Here is an 18,210-nt window from a genome sequence, read left to right as displayed (position 1 = left end):
TAAGCCCACCAAAGATAATCCTTTGCAGTAGATAGCAAATCCTGGCAAACATTTTGATGTGTCTCCCTCATCTGCTATTACACATATCTTGAGAATTTAGTTCCAAGGAACTTTGGTGGTTTCCACCCAATTTTTAGATCTGCCTCTCCCTCCAACTCCAATTTTTTACCTAATTTAAAATAAATGCATAAAATTACACATACACACACACACACACACACACACTGCTCTTACTAAGAGAAAGTAAATGGATTCCCAATAGGTCCTCCACAAATGGCTGCTGCACCCTGCTGTATACCTCGCTCTTCCACCAACTGAATCTAAAACCTTCAGTAACAAATCTCATAAAAAAATTTCATGGCTCATATTAAGCTCCAAGAACTTAGGAAATCAGCCACAAATTCAATAAAATAAAATAGCCATGAAAGATTCCACTTTCAAAGGAGGTATTGAGCAATACAGCCTGGGGTCATTTATACAAAATCTGAAAACAAGAACTAATCTAGCTTTGAGCATGCACAAAACACTGAAAAGTTCACAATATTCACTCAAACCGTCAATCTTGCAAAGAAGATTTTCACTTAGAATATTTGTCATCCTTTTAAAGCAGTCATCTTAGTTTAAAAAAAACCAAAATGTTTTAAAAAACATACAGATTTAACATTTAAATTCATTTTATTTTAAATTTTAGATTTAAGCGTCCTTAAATTTTAGAGCTCACAATTGGAGCAAGCAGCAAAAAAAAAAAAAAAAAATTTGTTGTGGCCACTTATCTATGTTTACACATATAATGTAAATGCTTCGAGGCCAATAGGAATGCTTTTCCACTTAATGTCAAAAACAGAGGCCATTCTATTTTTTGAAAGAGTTGAATGCAAAAAGTATATTTACAGATATCTTAGAGAAACATTTTAAAATCAATATTATTCCATTTGTCAAAAATCCTTAACTTTCATGAATACATTATACACCCAATTTAAGACTTTAGTTTATATTGTTACTTCTTAACTCATGGTACTTAATCTAACCAGAAATCTAAATTCCTGTGAAGCTTAGTACTGGTTTCTAGGTTTTCAGGCTAACCGATGTCATTTTGTTTCATTCAAGTTCTATTTTCTCCCAGACTCTCACTCTCTCATATATCGATGGAAAAATTGTCAGTATAGACTGTGGACAGGTGATGAATGATCAGATACCAGAAATCTCAAATTGAACTTTAGCAAAAGGGATGACTCAGATGAGTGTCAAGGCTGAAAGATTACTTTGAAAGCTGAAGTGAAAAGTGTTATCTGCTAGACAGAGTACAGGGCCAGGGCATAGCTGTAGCCTTCAATTGAGTCTCATCATGAGAATGCCCTTTTTAAGTGACATTCTTGGGCTCCTGATAACTTAGAGTTCAGGATGAGTGAAGGAGAAGTAACCAAGGAAGCTAACTCACACTAGGTCATTTATTTTCATCTCTAGGCTGGGCACTTTCGATGTAATCTAGGTTTGAGTAGTATGGTTGAAGGTATTAATTTAGAATTGGGCCTCCACTCACCAAGTTATGTATAGATCTTAAGGGCTTTTTTATTAAAAACCATAAAAGTGATTTTACAGCAGGAGAGACATTAAACATCTCCAATTCATTTTCAAACTTATTAGGCACAGTGCTCTTGAAATAAAAACAAAAATAGAAGCTAACTACGCAGAGCACATTAACAGGGAGCTATTCCGATTTAATAAGATGCCTGCAACAGAGCTTTGCAGATCTTTGTTTAAAAAACACTAATCGAGTAGTAGCTCTAGTTTGAAAGATGAGACTGAAGGTATCTCTGCATCATACAGATGTAGAGAAGGCCTCAAACTCAGATCTTGACTCTCAGAACAATGTTTTTCCTACTAGGCCACTGTGGCTTCCTGAACAATCTGCTTATGCTATTTCCTCTGTCCCTTTTTTTCTTTTTTACCAGAAATTCCAATTTTCAGTATCATTTTTTTTACTAGAAAACATATCTAAAAATGTCACTTCCATTAGGCCATTAATATGCACATATGCTTACATGAGGTTTCAGAGACCTTAAGCACAATGCTTCCAAAATGAGTCTGTGAAACATTTGATAAAACATTGTAATTTACCTTATTAAAAATTCAAACAAAACAAATAGTTCCCAATGACCATCTCACTCTATCTACTTTCCTCTGCCCACATTTCATCTCTCTCGGAAATAGCAATTTAAGTATATGTCCTTTAATATTTTATCTTTCTCATTTTCAGTATCTCTCTCTCTCTCCCTACACACACACACACACACACACACACACGTTCAAACAGAAATATACAGTTTGAGATTTTTTTCATTCAGCTTTATCAAGTTGTAATTCATAATAAAATTAAAGTGTACAACTTTATGAATTTTGACTAGTCAATTTACAGTCAATTCTTTGCAGTCAATTCTTTCCCCTCCCCCCATATCTAAAACCACTGGTAACTATTAATTTACATTATATCACTATCCTTTTTTTTTAGATTCGGGGTGTACATATGCAGGTTTGTTACATGGGTATCTTGCATAATGCTGTGCTTCTGCTGAACTCATTACCCAAATAGTGAACATAGCATCTAATAGGTAGTTTTTCAACTCTCATGCCCATCCCACCATTCCCCCATTTGGAGTCCCTAGTGTCTATTATTTCCACCTTTATGTCCATGTGATAGAGATAATTTCATATCCTCTTTGTCAATTTGGATGCCTTTTATTTCTTTTGCCTGATTTTTCTGGCTAGGACTTCCAGTACTATGTTGGATAGGAGTGGTGAGAGCAGACATCTTTGTCTTAATTCAGTTCTTAGGAGGAATGCTTTCAACTTTTCCACATTCAGTATGATGTTGGCTGTGTGTTTGTCATAGATGTCCCTTATTATTTTGAGGTATGTTCCTTCGATGCCTAGTTTGCTGAGGGTTTTTATCATGAAGGGATGTTGGATTTTATCAATGTTTTTCCTGCAACTATTGAGATGATCATCTGGTTTTTGCTTTTAATTCTGTTTATGTGGTGAATCACATTTATTGATTTGCATATGTTGAACCATCCTTGTATACCTGGAGTAAAACCCACTTGATTGTGTTGAATTATCTTTTTGATGTACTACTGGATTTGGTTTGCTAGTATTTTGTTGATGATTTCTGTGTCTATGTTCATAGGAATATTGGACTGTAGTTTTCTTTTTTTGTTGTTTCCTGTATGCTACAGTGCTTTTATCTTTTCTAGAATTTCATGTAAATGGAGTCATTTGTGTCTGGTTTCTTTCAGTTAGTATGACACTTTCAAGATTCACCCATATTTTTGCATATATCCATAATTCATTGCATTTATTGCTGAATAGTATCTTTAAGTTCTCCCATTTATACATGTATATATGTATGTATTCATCCTTTCATTCATTTATTTTAAAAATATTAAGCCCTCACTATGGCTAGGCAGGGTTCTAGGTGATGAGGATATATCAGCAAACAAAACATATGTGAATACCTGCTTTTATAAATCATACATGTTAGTAGAAGAGGTAAACAACAAACAATTTAAAAGATAAAAAGTACATAAGACAATATTAAGTTCTAAAGAGAAAAGCAGGGAAGAAGGGTAGGAAATGTCAGTGAGGAGAAAGGGTACAACTGTAGGTAAAGAGTAGCCAGGGAAGGCCTCACTAGTAAGGTAACAGTTGAATAACACCTAAAGGAAGTGAAAGAGCAAGTCATATGACTATCTGAGGGAAAAGCATCCCAGGCAGAGGGACCAGCAAGTCCAAAAACCCTAAATGCATGTCTTGCATTTCTGTGGAACAGTAAGAAGGCCAGTGTAGCTGGAGGTAAATGAATGAAAGGAAGAGTTGTAGGAGGTAAGATCAGACAAGTAACAGGGTGAAGATGAAGATCATATAGGGTGGTATGAGACACTGGATGGATCCGGCTTTTACCCCTAGTAAGATGGGAAGTGATTGGAAGTTATGAAAACAAGGAATAATACCATTTGACATACATTACACACGATCATTCTGACTGCTGTGTTGAGAATAAGCTGAAAAGGGAAAAGTGTAGTTAAGTGACCACTGTAGTAATTCTAGGTAAGACATAATGGTGGCTTTGACTATGGTAGTACTTATAAAGGTGGCAAGAAATGCTTGGATGTTAGATTTATTTTGAAGGAGGAGCCAACAAGATTTGCTGCTTAATCAAATGGACGTGAAGGAATTAGAGGAATCAAAAATATTCTAGAATTTCAGCCTTAAGCAATTGAAAGACAACATTTGGCATTTATCGAAAAAGAAAAGGCAGGTCAGAAGTAGAATAACAGGATCTTAGTTTGGGAATGTTTGAGACCTCAGTTTGAGAAAGCTAAGTAGTGATGTGATGGAGCTAGTGGTTCTTACAAGCTAACTGTTAAATTTTCAGGAAATTTTGCAAGCCAGTTGATATCACATTGGTAGCTTAAAACTGGCCACAATTTATAAAGCGTATGAATCAGGGTTTTCCCTCTTTCCCTCCCCTACCCATTAAGGGCCTGTTATTAAACATGTATTAGCACACCAGTGAATATTATATATCTAAGTATAAATATAGGCAGCAAGAGGTCTGGTTGGCTGGAGATTAAAAGTTGGAAGGCACTGGAATATATATATTTAAAGCTAATCTCTCTTCACCAGGAGAGTGAAGATAAAAGTAGAGAGAGAATCATTTCTGGTGGAATTCCTTACGTGTTTACAAGTCAGGAAGATGAAGAGAAACCAGCAAAGGAGTCTCAAAAGAAGTGTCCACAGAATTAGGAGAAATGCCAGATGGCCCCAGTGTTCTGAAAGACAATATTTCAAATACCACTGATATGGAAAATAAAATACTTTGCTGACATGCCAGCAAGGTAAGACTAAAAACTGACCCCTGAATGAAGTCACATTGAAGTTATCGATTACCTTATAAAGTCATGCAGCGGAGTGGTGTAGGATAAAAGCCATCTAGAAGATTGGACAACACTGTTTTTGTTTAAAAAAAAAAAAAAAGACATAATACTACCAGTAAGCTAAATACAAATCCTTTTCCTAACTGTATAGTTTTCACTTACCCACCTGTGATGAAAGATGATGCTTTTCATACCCTATGACTTGAAAACTCCCAAAAATATTTTAAGGCAGCCACAGATAGTACATATTTACTGTTACCAATGCCAAACACCTAACTTTGTTTCTTAATATGTATTAATTTTTGCAGCAAGTGGTTGTTAATGGGTTTGTTTGAAGATATTATGTAATTGAGGAAATTTTTCATAAGTGATCCACATTAAAAAGATTAACCAGAGTGATGTCAGCAATATGACAGAGTAGGAAACCCTGAAGTACCCTTCCTCACAACAAACACACCAATTCAGCAACAGCGTAAGGACAAACTCCCTTTGTGAAAACTCAGAAACTAATTGAAAGTCTCCTGCACCCTGAGAGAATACAAAACCAGAGGCACTAGAACTAATAGAGAGATTCAGAACACCCTCTTGCTGAAGATTCTGCCTCCAACACAGTGCCATATGATAGGAAAGAGACCCACTACCTCCCAGCTTTACCCAAGAGAGCAAAGGAGGTGGCTTGCCAGCACCCCAGCTTCCCCGTAAACAATATGAATACATGTTAATTATGACAACAACAAAGTTTGGGGGGAGATAAAATTTAGAATTTTTATATGCTATTGAACTTCAATTGTTAGCAACTTAAAATACACTGCTATGAGCGATTTTATGTAAGTCCCAAAGTAACCACAAAAAAAAAAAAATCTGTAGAAGTTACACAAAAAAGAAGAAAGGAACCAAAGCACATCAGTATCAAAGCACAAAATCAAGAAAATACAAAGGAAGACAGTAAGAAAGAAAAAGACAAAGGAACTATAAGAGTAACATGAAAGCTAACAAAATAGCAATAGTAAAACTTTCCCTATCTATAAATACTTTAAATGTAAATAGATTAAGCTCTGTAATCAAACAGTGGCTGAATAGATAAAACACAAGATGCAACTACAGTTGACTCTTGAACAGCAGGTGTTTGAACTGTGTAGGTTCACTTATACACAGATTTTTTTCAATAGCTATATTAGAAAAATTTTGGAAATTTGCAACAATTTGAAAAAACTAGCAGATGAAACATGTAGCCTAAAAATATTGAAAAATTAAGAAAAGGTTACGTATGCCATGAATTCATAAAATATACGTAGATATCAGTCTATTTTATCATTTACTACCAAAAAATACCAGAGACACTGTGATCAACCCCTCTTCTTCCTCCTCCATCTACTCAATGTGAAGAAAACAGGATGAAGAACTTTATGATGATCCACTTCAACTTAATAGTAAATATATTTTCTCTTCCTTATAATTTTCCTAATAACATTTTTTTCTTTTGCTAACTTTATTGTAAGAATACAGTGGATAATACATATTACATACAAAATATATGTTAACTGTTTATGCTGTTGGTAACACTTCCAATCAATAGTAGGCTATTTATATAGTTAAGTTCTGGGGGAGTCAAAAGTTATTAGCAAATTTTTACTTCACAGGGGGCTGACTCCCCACCCCAACCCCTACATTGTTCAAGAGTTAAGTGTATATGCTCTCTATGAGAAACTCACTTTAAAGAAGAATTTGATTAAACAGCGAGTTCAAATGCCTGTTTTGAAGCAGCCATTGTGCTCTCAAGTATGCCAAGATAGAGCCTAAAACTACACTTGTTATAAAGCTAAACTGGGTATGAAGCTATCTGGGGAGTCCCTCTGCTTGTCAACCCCAGCTTGACAGCAACTCTGAGTTTGGAGATTCTCAAAGTCTCTTTTAAATTGTAACCAAAGTAAGGACCGTGGTTTAACAGAGTTCATATAGCTGATTGTGCTGCATCAAGGCCCAAGGGGGCTACAAGGGACCTTTGTGACTTGACAAGTTCAATGGTAATGAGTGTGGTTAATGAATAGTACGGCTTATTCATCATATTATCCCAGAATCTGACACGTTATACAGTTGTTACACATATTTGCAGCATATATTTGGTGAGAAAATGAAATCAGATTTAAGAAAATTGGCGATAAGTAATGGGTAGCAATGAAGGGAGAAAAAAAATCATCCTCTGTCCAAATAAGTTTGTTAAGTATCAATAAACTCAGCAAGCGTCTTTTTCAAAAAATTTAGAAGTTACTTGTTTTGATGTTTCCAAGTGTTAAAATCTAACTAACCAATGTTCCAGGGGGTCGTCTCTACTCTTTTCCTATTCTCCCATTAGCAAAATTGTACATCTTAGTGCCTGGGGACAATCTATTACCAAGAAGCAAAACAGTAAGGTGGGGAAAAGATGGACTGCCAGTGGAGACTAAGCCAGTCAGAGGAGAGGATGGATTCAAGAAGGGTAGAAAATATTCAAGCAAGCAATTTTTTTTTTTTTTTTTTTGAGATGAGTCTTGCTCTGTTACTCAGGCTGGAATGCAGTGGCCCGATCTCGGCTCACTGCAACCTCCGCCTTCCGGGTTCAAGTGATTCTCCTACCTCAGCCTCCTGAGTAGCTGGGATTACAGGCGTCCGCCACCAGACCCCACTAATTTTTGCATTTTTGGTTAGAGACGGGGTTTCGCCATGTTGGCCAGGCTGGTCTCAAACTCCTGACCTCAGGAGACCCACCCGCCTCGGTCTCCCAGAGTGCTAGGATTACAGGCGTGAGCAACCGCGCCCGGCCCAGCATTTTTTTAAAAATTAAATAAAAAGCCGAAAGTTGGAGTGGGACCCTCTGCCAATGGTTACCAGACAATCTCTCTTCTTTGGGAAACCCGGAGTGACAATCAGTGTCAAACAGCCCCCACTTGTCTTATTTCTGGTTGAACGACCCAGGCCCCAACCCGTCCTCCCGCGCTGGCTCTTCAGTCTGGTCACCTGTATTTTTTGTCCTGCATATTTACATCATATTTCTTGATCTGAAGGTATTCCTTCAGCTTCTTCAAATCCCCGACTGAAGCAGCTCTGTGAAGTTTCTTTAAATCCTTTTCTCGAAGGTTGTGGCCCTGGCTGCGGGTCTCATTCTTCCTCTTCCAGAAGCTGAAAAGCTTATTCATGGCGGTGCAGGCTGCAGTCTTTCCCTCAGACCAGGATGTTTCTTGAACTTCTAGCCGTCCGCCCTGCCCCTCTGCCCTGGCATCCGGCCGGCAGCCCTCTCCAGTACCTGACGAAAGTGGAAATGCTGGAAGGGCCTCGCGCAGCCGGCCGTTATGGCAGTTACGGCCGTTATGGCTGTTAAGGTCGTTATGGTCCGGTCCTAGAGGCTCGCAGACCTGCATTCTCACCTAGGACTTGGGCCTGACGGCCACACCTGCAGTCTTCCTATTAGATCATGAACCTTGGAATAGAAACTTACCAGCTTTCTTACAAATAGCCTCTTCTCCTTCAAAAGCAGATCTAAGGGCTTGAACTCTTGCAAACTAATACCTACCTTCCTTGTGATGGGGATGGGGAGGGGTGGATCTCTTCCAGTGATCTTCCCTCCAACCTACTCCCAGCCTCTCACCTCCCTGGCCACATGCTACAAATTGTCTTTATAATAACTGCAATTCCTCAATAATCTCAATTTCATACACACTTTTTAACACCACTTCTCATATTCCAGCTCACTTTGTCTGGTCACAAAACTCCAAAAGTCCTTTGAAAATCTAACTCACTGCACCTACAGTCCATTAGTGTCATATCCTTTCCCTGGCCTGGACCCCCACACCCTGTGTCCTCACTTCACTACTTAACTAAATTCCACAGTCAATCGTCATAATCACTCCCATGCAGATACCTTCACTAAGTTTTTCCCCATTCCTTTTCTTACCTATCTGTGCCTAAACCAAAACCCTCATTAAATCTAAACTCTTTGCTCTGCCCTAAGCCACGAAATGTGACCAAAGGAAAAAACACAGTCCTGCCATCATCTTTCATTTCCAGTTCAGGAAAATCCACCTCAAAAGGTCTGTTATTCTTCCTCTCTCTTCACACCTCCTTGGCTCATGGCCCTTTTTCCTGATCCATTGAGAAAAAGATCCAATCAAAAGAGAAACTGTACCAGTTCCCACGATATCTACCCACTTACCTGCACCTTGAAAAAAAAAAAAAAAACTTTACCTTTCTCTTCTTCATGTAGATGATATGTTCATGTTCCTAGCAAAGGCCAGCACCATTCTTGCATGCACTAGACCCCATCCTCTCTAGCCTATCCAAAAACATTATTCAGTAAACCCTTCTTCTCTGCTTTCATATGTATCTTTGAAGTTTCCCTCTCTGTTAACCAATTCTTATTAGCTTAAATACATACTAGTATTTGCCTCCTACTAAGAAAACAAACAGGAAGATTGACCACATCTCCCCCTGAAACCATCACCGCAATTGCTCTCTTTTGTGGCAAAATTCCTCAGTAGGATTGTCTAAAATGTTATAATCTCTGCTACAATTTTTCTCCCTCTGTTCTCACTTAAAGCAGTTCCCATCATCACCTTTTTGCTCCCATCACTCAAATGACACTACTTTTAAGCCAGATTGATGATGATGTCTATCACATGAAAGCTAATGGTCATTTCTGAGTTTTCATGTAAATACAGCAGCATTTGACACAGCTGACCATTGCTAACTCCTTGAAACAGTTTTTACTTTTTTGGTTTGGCTTCCAAGATACCACACTTGTCTCGTTTGATTCCTACCTCTTTAAACATTTTTTTCAATCCAATTTGTTGGTTCCTCTTTATCTTCAATTATTGGAGAGCCCCAGAATCAATCCACCAACAGCTTTTTTTATTCTTTATAAATCCTTGGAGGCATTCTCAAATTTTATCTTTTATACCTACATTTTGACAGCCAGCAAATCCTGTCAATTGTAAATACAAAATATATTCAGAATTTTTTTATTGTATCTGTATTCCCTGCTGGGTTATCACAGTCTTATGACTTTAAATGGCATCTATATGCTACTGACACTCAAATTGAGAGTTCTAGTCTGGTTCCTCTCCTGAACTCCCAACTGGTATGGCCACTTGCCTATTCAATACCTGAATTTGGGTTGTTTATATTATAGACTCAATAAACATCTCACCCTTAACATGTCTAAACTGGTCTCCTCACATTCCACTCTCTTACTGTCTTTCCTACTTGAGATCGAGTAACCCTATTCTTCCAGTTGATCAAGGCAAAAGCTTTGATGTCATCCTTGACTTTTCTCTTTCTCAAAGGCCACATCTAATCAGTTAGCAAACCCTGACTGCACTATTTCCAAAATATAAACAGAATTTGACCACTCCTGTCAATGTATCCCAGACCAACATCATCTGTCTCGTTTGCATTACCTTTCTTTAATATTTTACACTAGAATCCTGACTGATCTTCATGCTTCTGCCCTCATACACTGCCCTTGCCCTGGTCTATTCTCAACCTAGCCACCTGAATTATCCAGTTAACATACTGTCTGATGAAGTTACTTATTTGCAAAAAACTCTCCAATCATTTCTCAAATTCCTAACAGTAAGAGCTAAATTTCTTATACTGATCCACATGGCACTATGCAATCTGCGACCCCAATCCCATATGCCCTGCCTCCACTTCTACTTTTCTGACCTCAAGTTCTTCTTACCCAAACTCAAATTGCTTCAACCACAGTGATTTATTTATTTCCCAGCACACTAGGGATGTTCCTGTCTCAGGGACCCTGACCTTATTGCTCCCCTTGCCTGGAATGCTGGTCCTGACACAATAATATAAGCTCTGAGAAGGCAGCCATTTTCGTATGCTTTACTCCAGGCTACTTCTCAACTCTCAGAACAGGGCTTGGCACATTAAGTGCTCAGTAAATGTATGTCAAATGAACGGATAAGTATATGAAAAATAACCTCTGTTTCTATATGCCTTCTGAATTCTTGGATGCAATTTTGGGCACAGAACATTTCCTATGCTCAAACTTTTCCTACTATGGAACAAAGCTAAAAACCAGGCTGTAGTATTTAATAAGAAACTTGAGGGTGCCAGATGCAACAAGACTACAGAACTTAATGTAAAACTGGCCCATCAAACATGCCTACTTTCCAAGACCCCAGACTCCAGTCCATCTCCATAAGCGCCTCCAGAAGGCAGCGTCCTGGCCATGGGAGCGTGCCAGTTCCTATTCTACCCTTAGGTGCTCCTGAAAGCAGGAATCTTTAAAGAGCAGTGCATAACACTCAAGTGATAAAAAAAAACGGTGATCTGCTGGGTGGGGAAAAAAGTACCAGAACTTCTTCATACCTATTTTTACATCTTCCTTTGAAAATAATTTTATATGCTCTAGAATAGACATGATATGTTAGTGTACCGACACATGAACTCATATATTTAGTATGTAAATCAAAAAAATACAATCACGTGCCTCATGGCATTTCAGTCAACAAAGGACTGCGTATACAATTACAGGCCCATATGATTGTAATGGAGCTGAAAAATTTCTGTGGCCTGCTGATGTCTTGGATGTCTTGATGATCCTGACCCTCTGTAGGCCTGGGCTAATGTGCACATTAACAAGAAAGTTTAAAAAAAATAAAAATAGAAAAAAGCTTGTAGAATGAGGATGTAAAAAAAGAAAATATTTTTGTACGGCTGTACAATGTATATTTTAAGCTAAGTGTTATTACAAAACAGTCAAAATGTCAAAAAACTTAAGTTTATAAAGTAAAAAAAAATGACAGTATGCTAAGGTCAATTTATTACTGAAGAAAGAAAAATGTTTTTCTATAAATTTAGTGTGACCTAAGTGCACAGTGCTTATAATTCAATCCTTCATTTCCTCTTCCAGGATAAGTCTTTTATTTGGATAATTGCTTTTTAAAAATCCACTATGTTTAGGGCAATATACCCTCTGCCTGACAGAACAAGTCATCAGAACACAGCAGTCCAACATCCATATGAGGTATATAAAGACATATGGAAGGATTATTTCCCTCAGGAGCTCCCTTCCATCTATTCTATTTGGAAATAGTCTCTCCTATTTCTGCTACCTTAATTTAGTCTCTTTATCGCTTGCCTAGGTTACTTCTGTGACCTTTTAAATAGCTTCTGTACCTTCACTTTAAATACCATTCAAACAGTGGTGGGCTGGAGGTGACTCATATCACACCCAGGGTCAGATTGCTAAATATACAAGAACTTTTGGAAGCTTACACTCAGAAATGGGAGTATTTACATAATGAAAACTGGCAGCCAGGCACAGTGGCTCACACCTGTCATCCCAGCACTTTGGGAGGCCGAGGTGGGCAGATCACGAGGTCAGGAGATGGAGACTATCCTGGCTAACATGGTGAAACCCCATCTCTACTAAAAATAGAAAAAAATTAGCCAGGCGTGGTGGCGGGTGCCTGTAATCCCAGCTACTTGGGAGGCTGAGGCAGGAGAATGGCGTGAACCTGGGAGGCGGAGCTTGCAGTGAGCCGAGATCATGCCACTGCACTCCAGCCTGGGCGACAGAACAAGACTCAGTCTCAAAAAAAAAAAGAAAAGAAAATTGGTAAGAACTACAAATCAGGGCTTAATTTCAACATCAACTGTTAGAGTATCCAAGCAAGATTTATGAAAAAAATAGATACTGAATAAAAGTGGCAATCAGGTATGTGTGTTTACAGTCATAAATGGCTGTTTTTCACATTTGTTTATGGTTACTATTTTTGTCTTTTTTCCATCAATTTTCCTACTTCTCTAATTAACATTAATACTCATATACAAAATTTTCCTGAAAGTTTAGTATAAAGAAACTGTTCTTGGGAAGTACAGGAACAGAAATCTCATACACCTAAAGATTATATCTCTTTTGTTATAATATTAGTAGCTTTTTTGAATTACTTGAAAATGTATAATTCCTTTTTAAAATTAAAGAATGTATTTTTAGTATACCCTGTAGATTTTGCAAAGATTAAAATTGAGTCCTACTTAAGAAAATTGAAAATTAAAAATAGCAAAATTGTGAGATATTTCTACACCGAAATTATTACCTTTCTTTCTGAATTTTCCTTAAAAATAGTCCTCCAAGGGCCTTTATCCATTAATTCTTTCATTCATACATACCTCAGAGGTGAATTGAGCCCTATTGTGACATTTACTCCCATTTCTCAGGACCCATCCAGCTATAAACAATTTTTATCTACTTCTGGTCAGTGTGATTGAAAAATATGAAAATATTAGTACTAAATGCCAATTGAAGGTTTCTCTGTTTCTCTTCAAAGTAGAGCATTTCTGAATAAAGGCTATTGTACTAGTCGATCTTTCAAAGCTCCATTTACAATATAATTAAATTCTAGGTGAGTCGTTGAAAATATCTGATGTGTGTATATTTTGTGAAATTTTTCCTCTACTGAGTTTAAATGTCACTTGGCTATAATGATAGTTCCCTGATCCACTGACACTTCCATCCTTGCGGATCACTATTTCTTATCTTCTCTATCTACCTATCTCCTACTCTGATGACTTTGTATTTCACTGACGCAAAAAGCCAGCAGAAGGCAACTTACACAGGCTTCCTGGACCACACTGACCCTCTTGCCTGCACCTTGCCCATTGTTCCTTTTTTCCTCTTACTGTGGATGAAATGCTCCTGCTCCTAAGTAGGCCAACCCTTGGGAAACAGGTCATCACCTCTTAAGTTCTGAAGGATATTGCTCCACTAATTCTCCCTTTTCTGATTTCAATATGATGTTTTCTTTTTCCTTTATTCAATAGATACTATAATTTCTCAATGCTTTATAGTGTGCTTATGCACACACGCACACACACACACACACACACAGACGCACAGCTGCTGCCTAGATCTCATTTTCTCTTAGCACAAAAATTCCTTAATGGAGTTGTGTGGAATGATTTTTCTAGTTTTTCTCCTCACATTCTTTCTCAAACCTGCTTCCACCAGATGTCTGTTCCTTCTCTTTGGGAAGATAACACCTCTATCCTATAGGACCGCCCATCAGAACCTAGAGCCCAGGAGATCTACATTTATGTGAGAGGTACACAGACATATAGAAGGGTTATTGCCTTCTATCACTAATGAGCTGTTTTTTATCTTTTCCCTTTTCCCCTTGTCTCCCATTCCTGTTGCCTTAGTCTAGGCTCTTCTTTGTTCTTTAAACTATTGCAAGAGACATCTAAATGATCACTGAGCCGCAACTTTTATGACTACTCTTGCCCATCCTCCACACTGCTGCCAGCATTAACTTTGGTGAAAACTTTCCAATAGATCTTCACTTCCTACAAATCAAAATATAAACATTAGCCTGATGTAACATAGAGCAATTGCGCCAAGCCCTGTAACACACGGCCTTGAAATAACACAGAAGAGATAGAGCTGGTTTGGAATATTTTTCAGATAATTTATTGAGCTCTTGATGTCTGCTTATCTTATAGGACCAGGCTGTGCCTAACTGAGAGAAGAAATCTTCTAGATAATTATTAAATAGATACTTCTTTCAAAACATGAATCAAATTGTGTCACTCTCCTTGCTTAAAACTCTACATTGTTTCTTCATGGAGAAAAATGAAAAATTCTTAGCAAGTATATTTAACCTTCTACATGATCTATGTTCTGAGTATATCTTTAAACCATTCTCCCTTGCTCATTTGTGCTCATGCCACAAACCATTTGTGGTCTCAGGGGTCTCACACATGTTATTCTCTCTGCCTGGGACACATTTTAGCTTCAGTTTTGTACTATGAATGTTTTCTCCTCCGTGGTTTAAAAGCGTACATGTAAGAAGCAGCAGCTTTTCCTGGAGGAGTAGAGAATTTTGATTTAGATTATTCCATCCATAACAGCTGGCAGCAGTCAGTCTAAAGTGAGGACTAAAAATGAAATCCTAATCCCCACAACTGACTGAATGGACCCAAGGAGACCCCAGAAAAACCTTAAAAACTGGGCTCCCAGCCATGACAGTACAGGAGGCTCAACATGCCTCATTATACCGCCTCCCTTTTGTGGTGCAGACACAATAACTGATCAGCATTAATGTCAAAATAGAGATCATAAGAATGACATAATGGGTTCTTTGTAGCAATAAGATATCAAATTGGATAAGATACCTAAGCAATAAGATATCTATGTCCTGTTTTTAATTGGGTATCTTATTGCTACAGAGTCATGCCAGGCAAGGGTTAAGTGACACACCCCTACACCTAAAGAATAACTCTGTTCTGTCATGAGGTTTTTTTTTCCTCTAGCAGCTAAACAAGCACTGACCTCAAGACAAGCAATATTCAAACAATTGCATTTCACCAGCCAACAGACACTGAATAACTGACCCCTCTGTTCCACAAGCCATAACCTCTGCTTTGATTGGACAAGAGACTGATTTCAGTAACTTTCTTCTGATAAGAGATCACTGACCATAGACTGGCTCTGGCCAGTTTACAGAGGCTCTGTGCTTGAGTGCCTTTATATCCCTGCTTCACCTTTTGACTTATAGGCCTAACTGTAATTCATTTAAATGCAAAGTGAATATGGAATTCATGTAGCATGCATGTATGCTCATCATTCATGTGACCCCTTTTATGATTATTCACAGCTCTTCCTATAACCTGTTAAATATGTAATCCTTAGCCAACCCATGCAACATAAAGTTCCTGCCCCAACACTTCCTCCTTCAAAGTGCCTGCTAACAGTCTTTGCTAAAGGCTAGGCTTCCCAGCCTGTCAGAATGGCCGGCCACCTTATAGGCTGCAACCTTTTATAAAAAATAAAGTCTCCTTTCTTAATTTATACATTTGTGATTCTCATGTTGACAAAAGTGATGCTTGGACACTTTGTACCTCAGGTACCCGATCTGATGGTTGACCTGCTCCAAACACAGATTCTACAATGTGCCCCACTCCCAATCCCCTGCCAGGTGGAAAATCAGAAACAGAACTCAAATTCAAGATCTCAGGACAAAAAAATTGACACCTCATCCAGTTTTTTTGGTGACCAAAAACAAAGTCTGTCCAAACAGGATGCCAGCCTGGTACATTCACTGGTCTGTGAGACCAGCTTAAATACCAGGCTTATAAAACACTGGATATGTTTTATCTTGTGATTCTCCTTCTCATGACAAACAACACTTTAGATAGCACAATGCAAAATGAAAGCCCAAAAATAGAGCAAGAAGGGACAAAAGAGAATGGCCTGATTTCACCAAAGATGCCAAACAAATGAGACTCAGTAGCAAAATCCAGATACCAAATTAAGAAACCAAGAAAATCGAAGAAAAAATAGTAGAGGAACTGAACACACACACATAAAGCATAATGCAGACTTGTGCTGACTTAGTCACATCAGCAAAGACCCAACAAGCCATGAAAAGCAAGGTGCAAGGAGTCTCCACGGGAACCACTGGTTGAAAGATGGGGTCTGCGGTAATAGGCGGTATAGACCAAATCTTGCTGTTGGTCTAGGGAAACTGTTCACATAAAGATAACCCAAATGAGAATAACCAGAACCTATTTTTTCAGAGTTTGCATAGCAAGGGAGTCAGCCATCATTACTTGCATCTGACAGAGACTCAAAGGCAAAAAGGAAAATGAAAAAACTTTAATTGTGAAAAAAAGAAAAGGCTTCTGGTGTGCTCTGATTGGGGGTTGTTGGCTGACTAGAAATGGGGCAACTTATGTGATTGGTTTGAGGATCTATTTGGTTTTCTCTGGTTGGTTCTGGTTGGCGTGAGGCAAAATACTGGCAGTCACTGACCATTCTGGGCTGATGGCTGCAGAGGCTGTGGGTCAGAGTTCTACTTTCATACATGGTCTGGTCATTGTCTATTTGTACATTCACTCTCTGACACATATTCTAATATTATATCTTTGCCTCCTGATTTTTAAGTTTTAAATCTTCAGAAAATGTGTCTATTTAATGAGTTATTATTAAAGCTGTTAAATTATTTTTTTGTCGTGTACAAACATTATAAGAGAAAAATTCTCCATATTGTATGCCTCCTTAATATATTTACTATTTCCATTGATAATCTTAGTAACAGAATGAAAATGATGTAGTAGATTCAAATTCCTACTTAGCCACTTAGAAGCATAATAATTTTCAAGCTTCTTAACTGCTAGGGTTTGAATGCATCTCCTCCAAAGTTTATGTTGAAACTCACTTCCCAACCCAGCAGTATTAAGAGGGGCCTTTTGGAGGTGATTAGGCTATGAAGGCTCTGCCCTCATGGATGAGATTACTGCCTTATAGAAGGTCTGGAGATAACTATCTTGGCCCTTTTAACTCTTTCCTTCTGTCTGTCATGTGAGGATACAGTATTTGTCCCCTCTAGAGGATACAGTGTTTAAGACATCATCTTGAAAGCAGACACTGGGCTCTCAGCAGACACCAAAACAGCTGGCACCTTGATCTTGGAATTCCCAGCCTCCAGAACTGTAAGAAATAAATTTCTATTGTTTATAAATTATCCAGTCTCAAGGAATTTTGTCATAGCAGCACAAACAGACTAAGACATTAACCATAGCTCCATTTCGTTCGATGTAATATAAAGATGATGTACTGGTCACTTCCCAGGACTGACCTCATAAAGGAGAACCTTTTCTCCTTTACCCTATGTGTATACTACTTCAGCATCCTTGGAACCATGTATCTTTGATATAAATTGCACTCATTGGCTACAAATTTGATTTCTTCAAATCTTTTAAGTGTATCTCTATGATTGAATTCATGACACTCATTTGACATTAGGGTTAAAATTTAAAGGTAAGGTTTTATAGAATGAGACAGAGCCAGAAGAGGACAGGAGGAGTGATTCTGCTGAATACCTTTTTTTCTTTACATCTAGACTGCGTACTTTTCTTCTTTCTTATAAGTTTCCCTTGGAGATGTGCTGCCACACTCTCTGAAAACACAGCTGGGACATGGGTTGCTGAATGGGCTCTCAATCATTAATCATCCCCTTTACCTTCAAGAAACATATGCGGAAGAGCCCAGAGGGAAGTGGGAAGAGAATATGCTCCGGAACCGAGGTAGCTGCTATTAAAGTGGGATAAGGAGACTCTTAAAAAAACAATTGTTAAGTGCAAGATGCCAGGGGAAGCTTACTGGGACGAGACTTTCAGGGTCCTGGCGCCCTGGTCGGCACGGGCCAGATCCTGTGCAAGCCTGCTTGTCCGCAGGGACCGCCTTCCTTTGAACGCCTCAGCATCTGCTCTAGCTCCAGAC

At 38.3% G+C, this 18,210-nt stretch overlaps 1 protein-coding gene across 2 annotated transcripts in view; it reads right to left on the bottom strand.

Moving 5' to 3' along the window:
* Positions 1-9,538, bottom strand: part of ANKRD7 (ankyrin repeat domain 7) — a 54,275-nt gene extending 44,737 nt beyond the window's left edge. Inside the window, exon 1 of one of the 2 annotated variants that reach the window (XR_010134750.1) lies at positions 7,929-8,255. Coding sequence is in view for 1 of the 2 variants with exons in the window: in XM_004046106.5 (XP_004046154.1) it covers positions 7,929-8,329 (401 nt within the window). In the remaining variant the exon portion in view is untranslated. Of the gene's footprint in view, positions 1-7,928 lie in introns of both variants that reach the window. The other variant, XM_004046106.5, reaches the window with a different exon arrangement.
* Positions 9,539-18,210: the final 8,672 nt, after the last annotated feature.

This window comes from Gorilla gorilla, chromosome 6 (assembly GCF_029281585.2).
Source record: "Gorilla gorilla gorilla isolate KB3781 chromosome 6, NHGRI_mGorGor1-v2.1_pri, whole genome shotgun sequence".
Lineage (NCBI taxonomy): Eukaryota > Metazoa > Chordata > Mammalia > Primates > Hominidae > Gorilla > Gorilla gorilla.
This window is presented reverse-complemented; position numbering and strand designations above follow the sequence as displayed.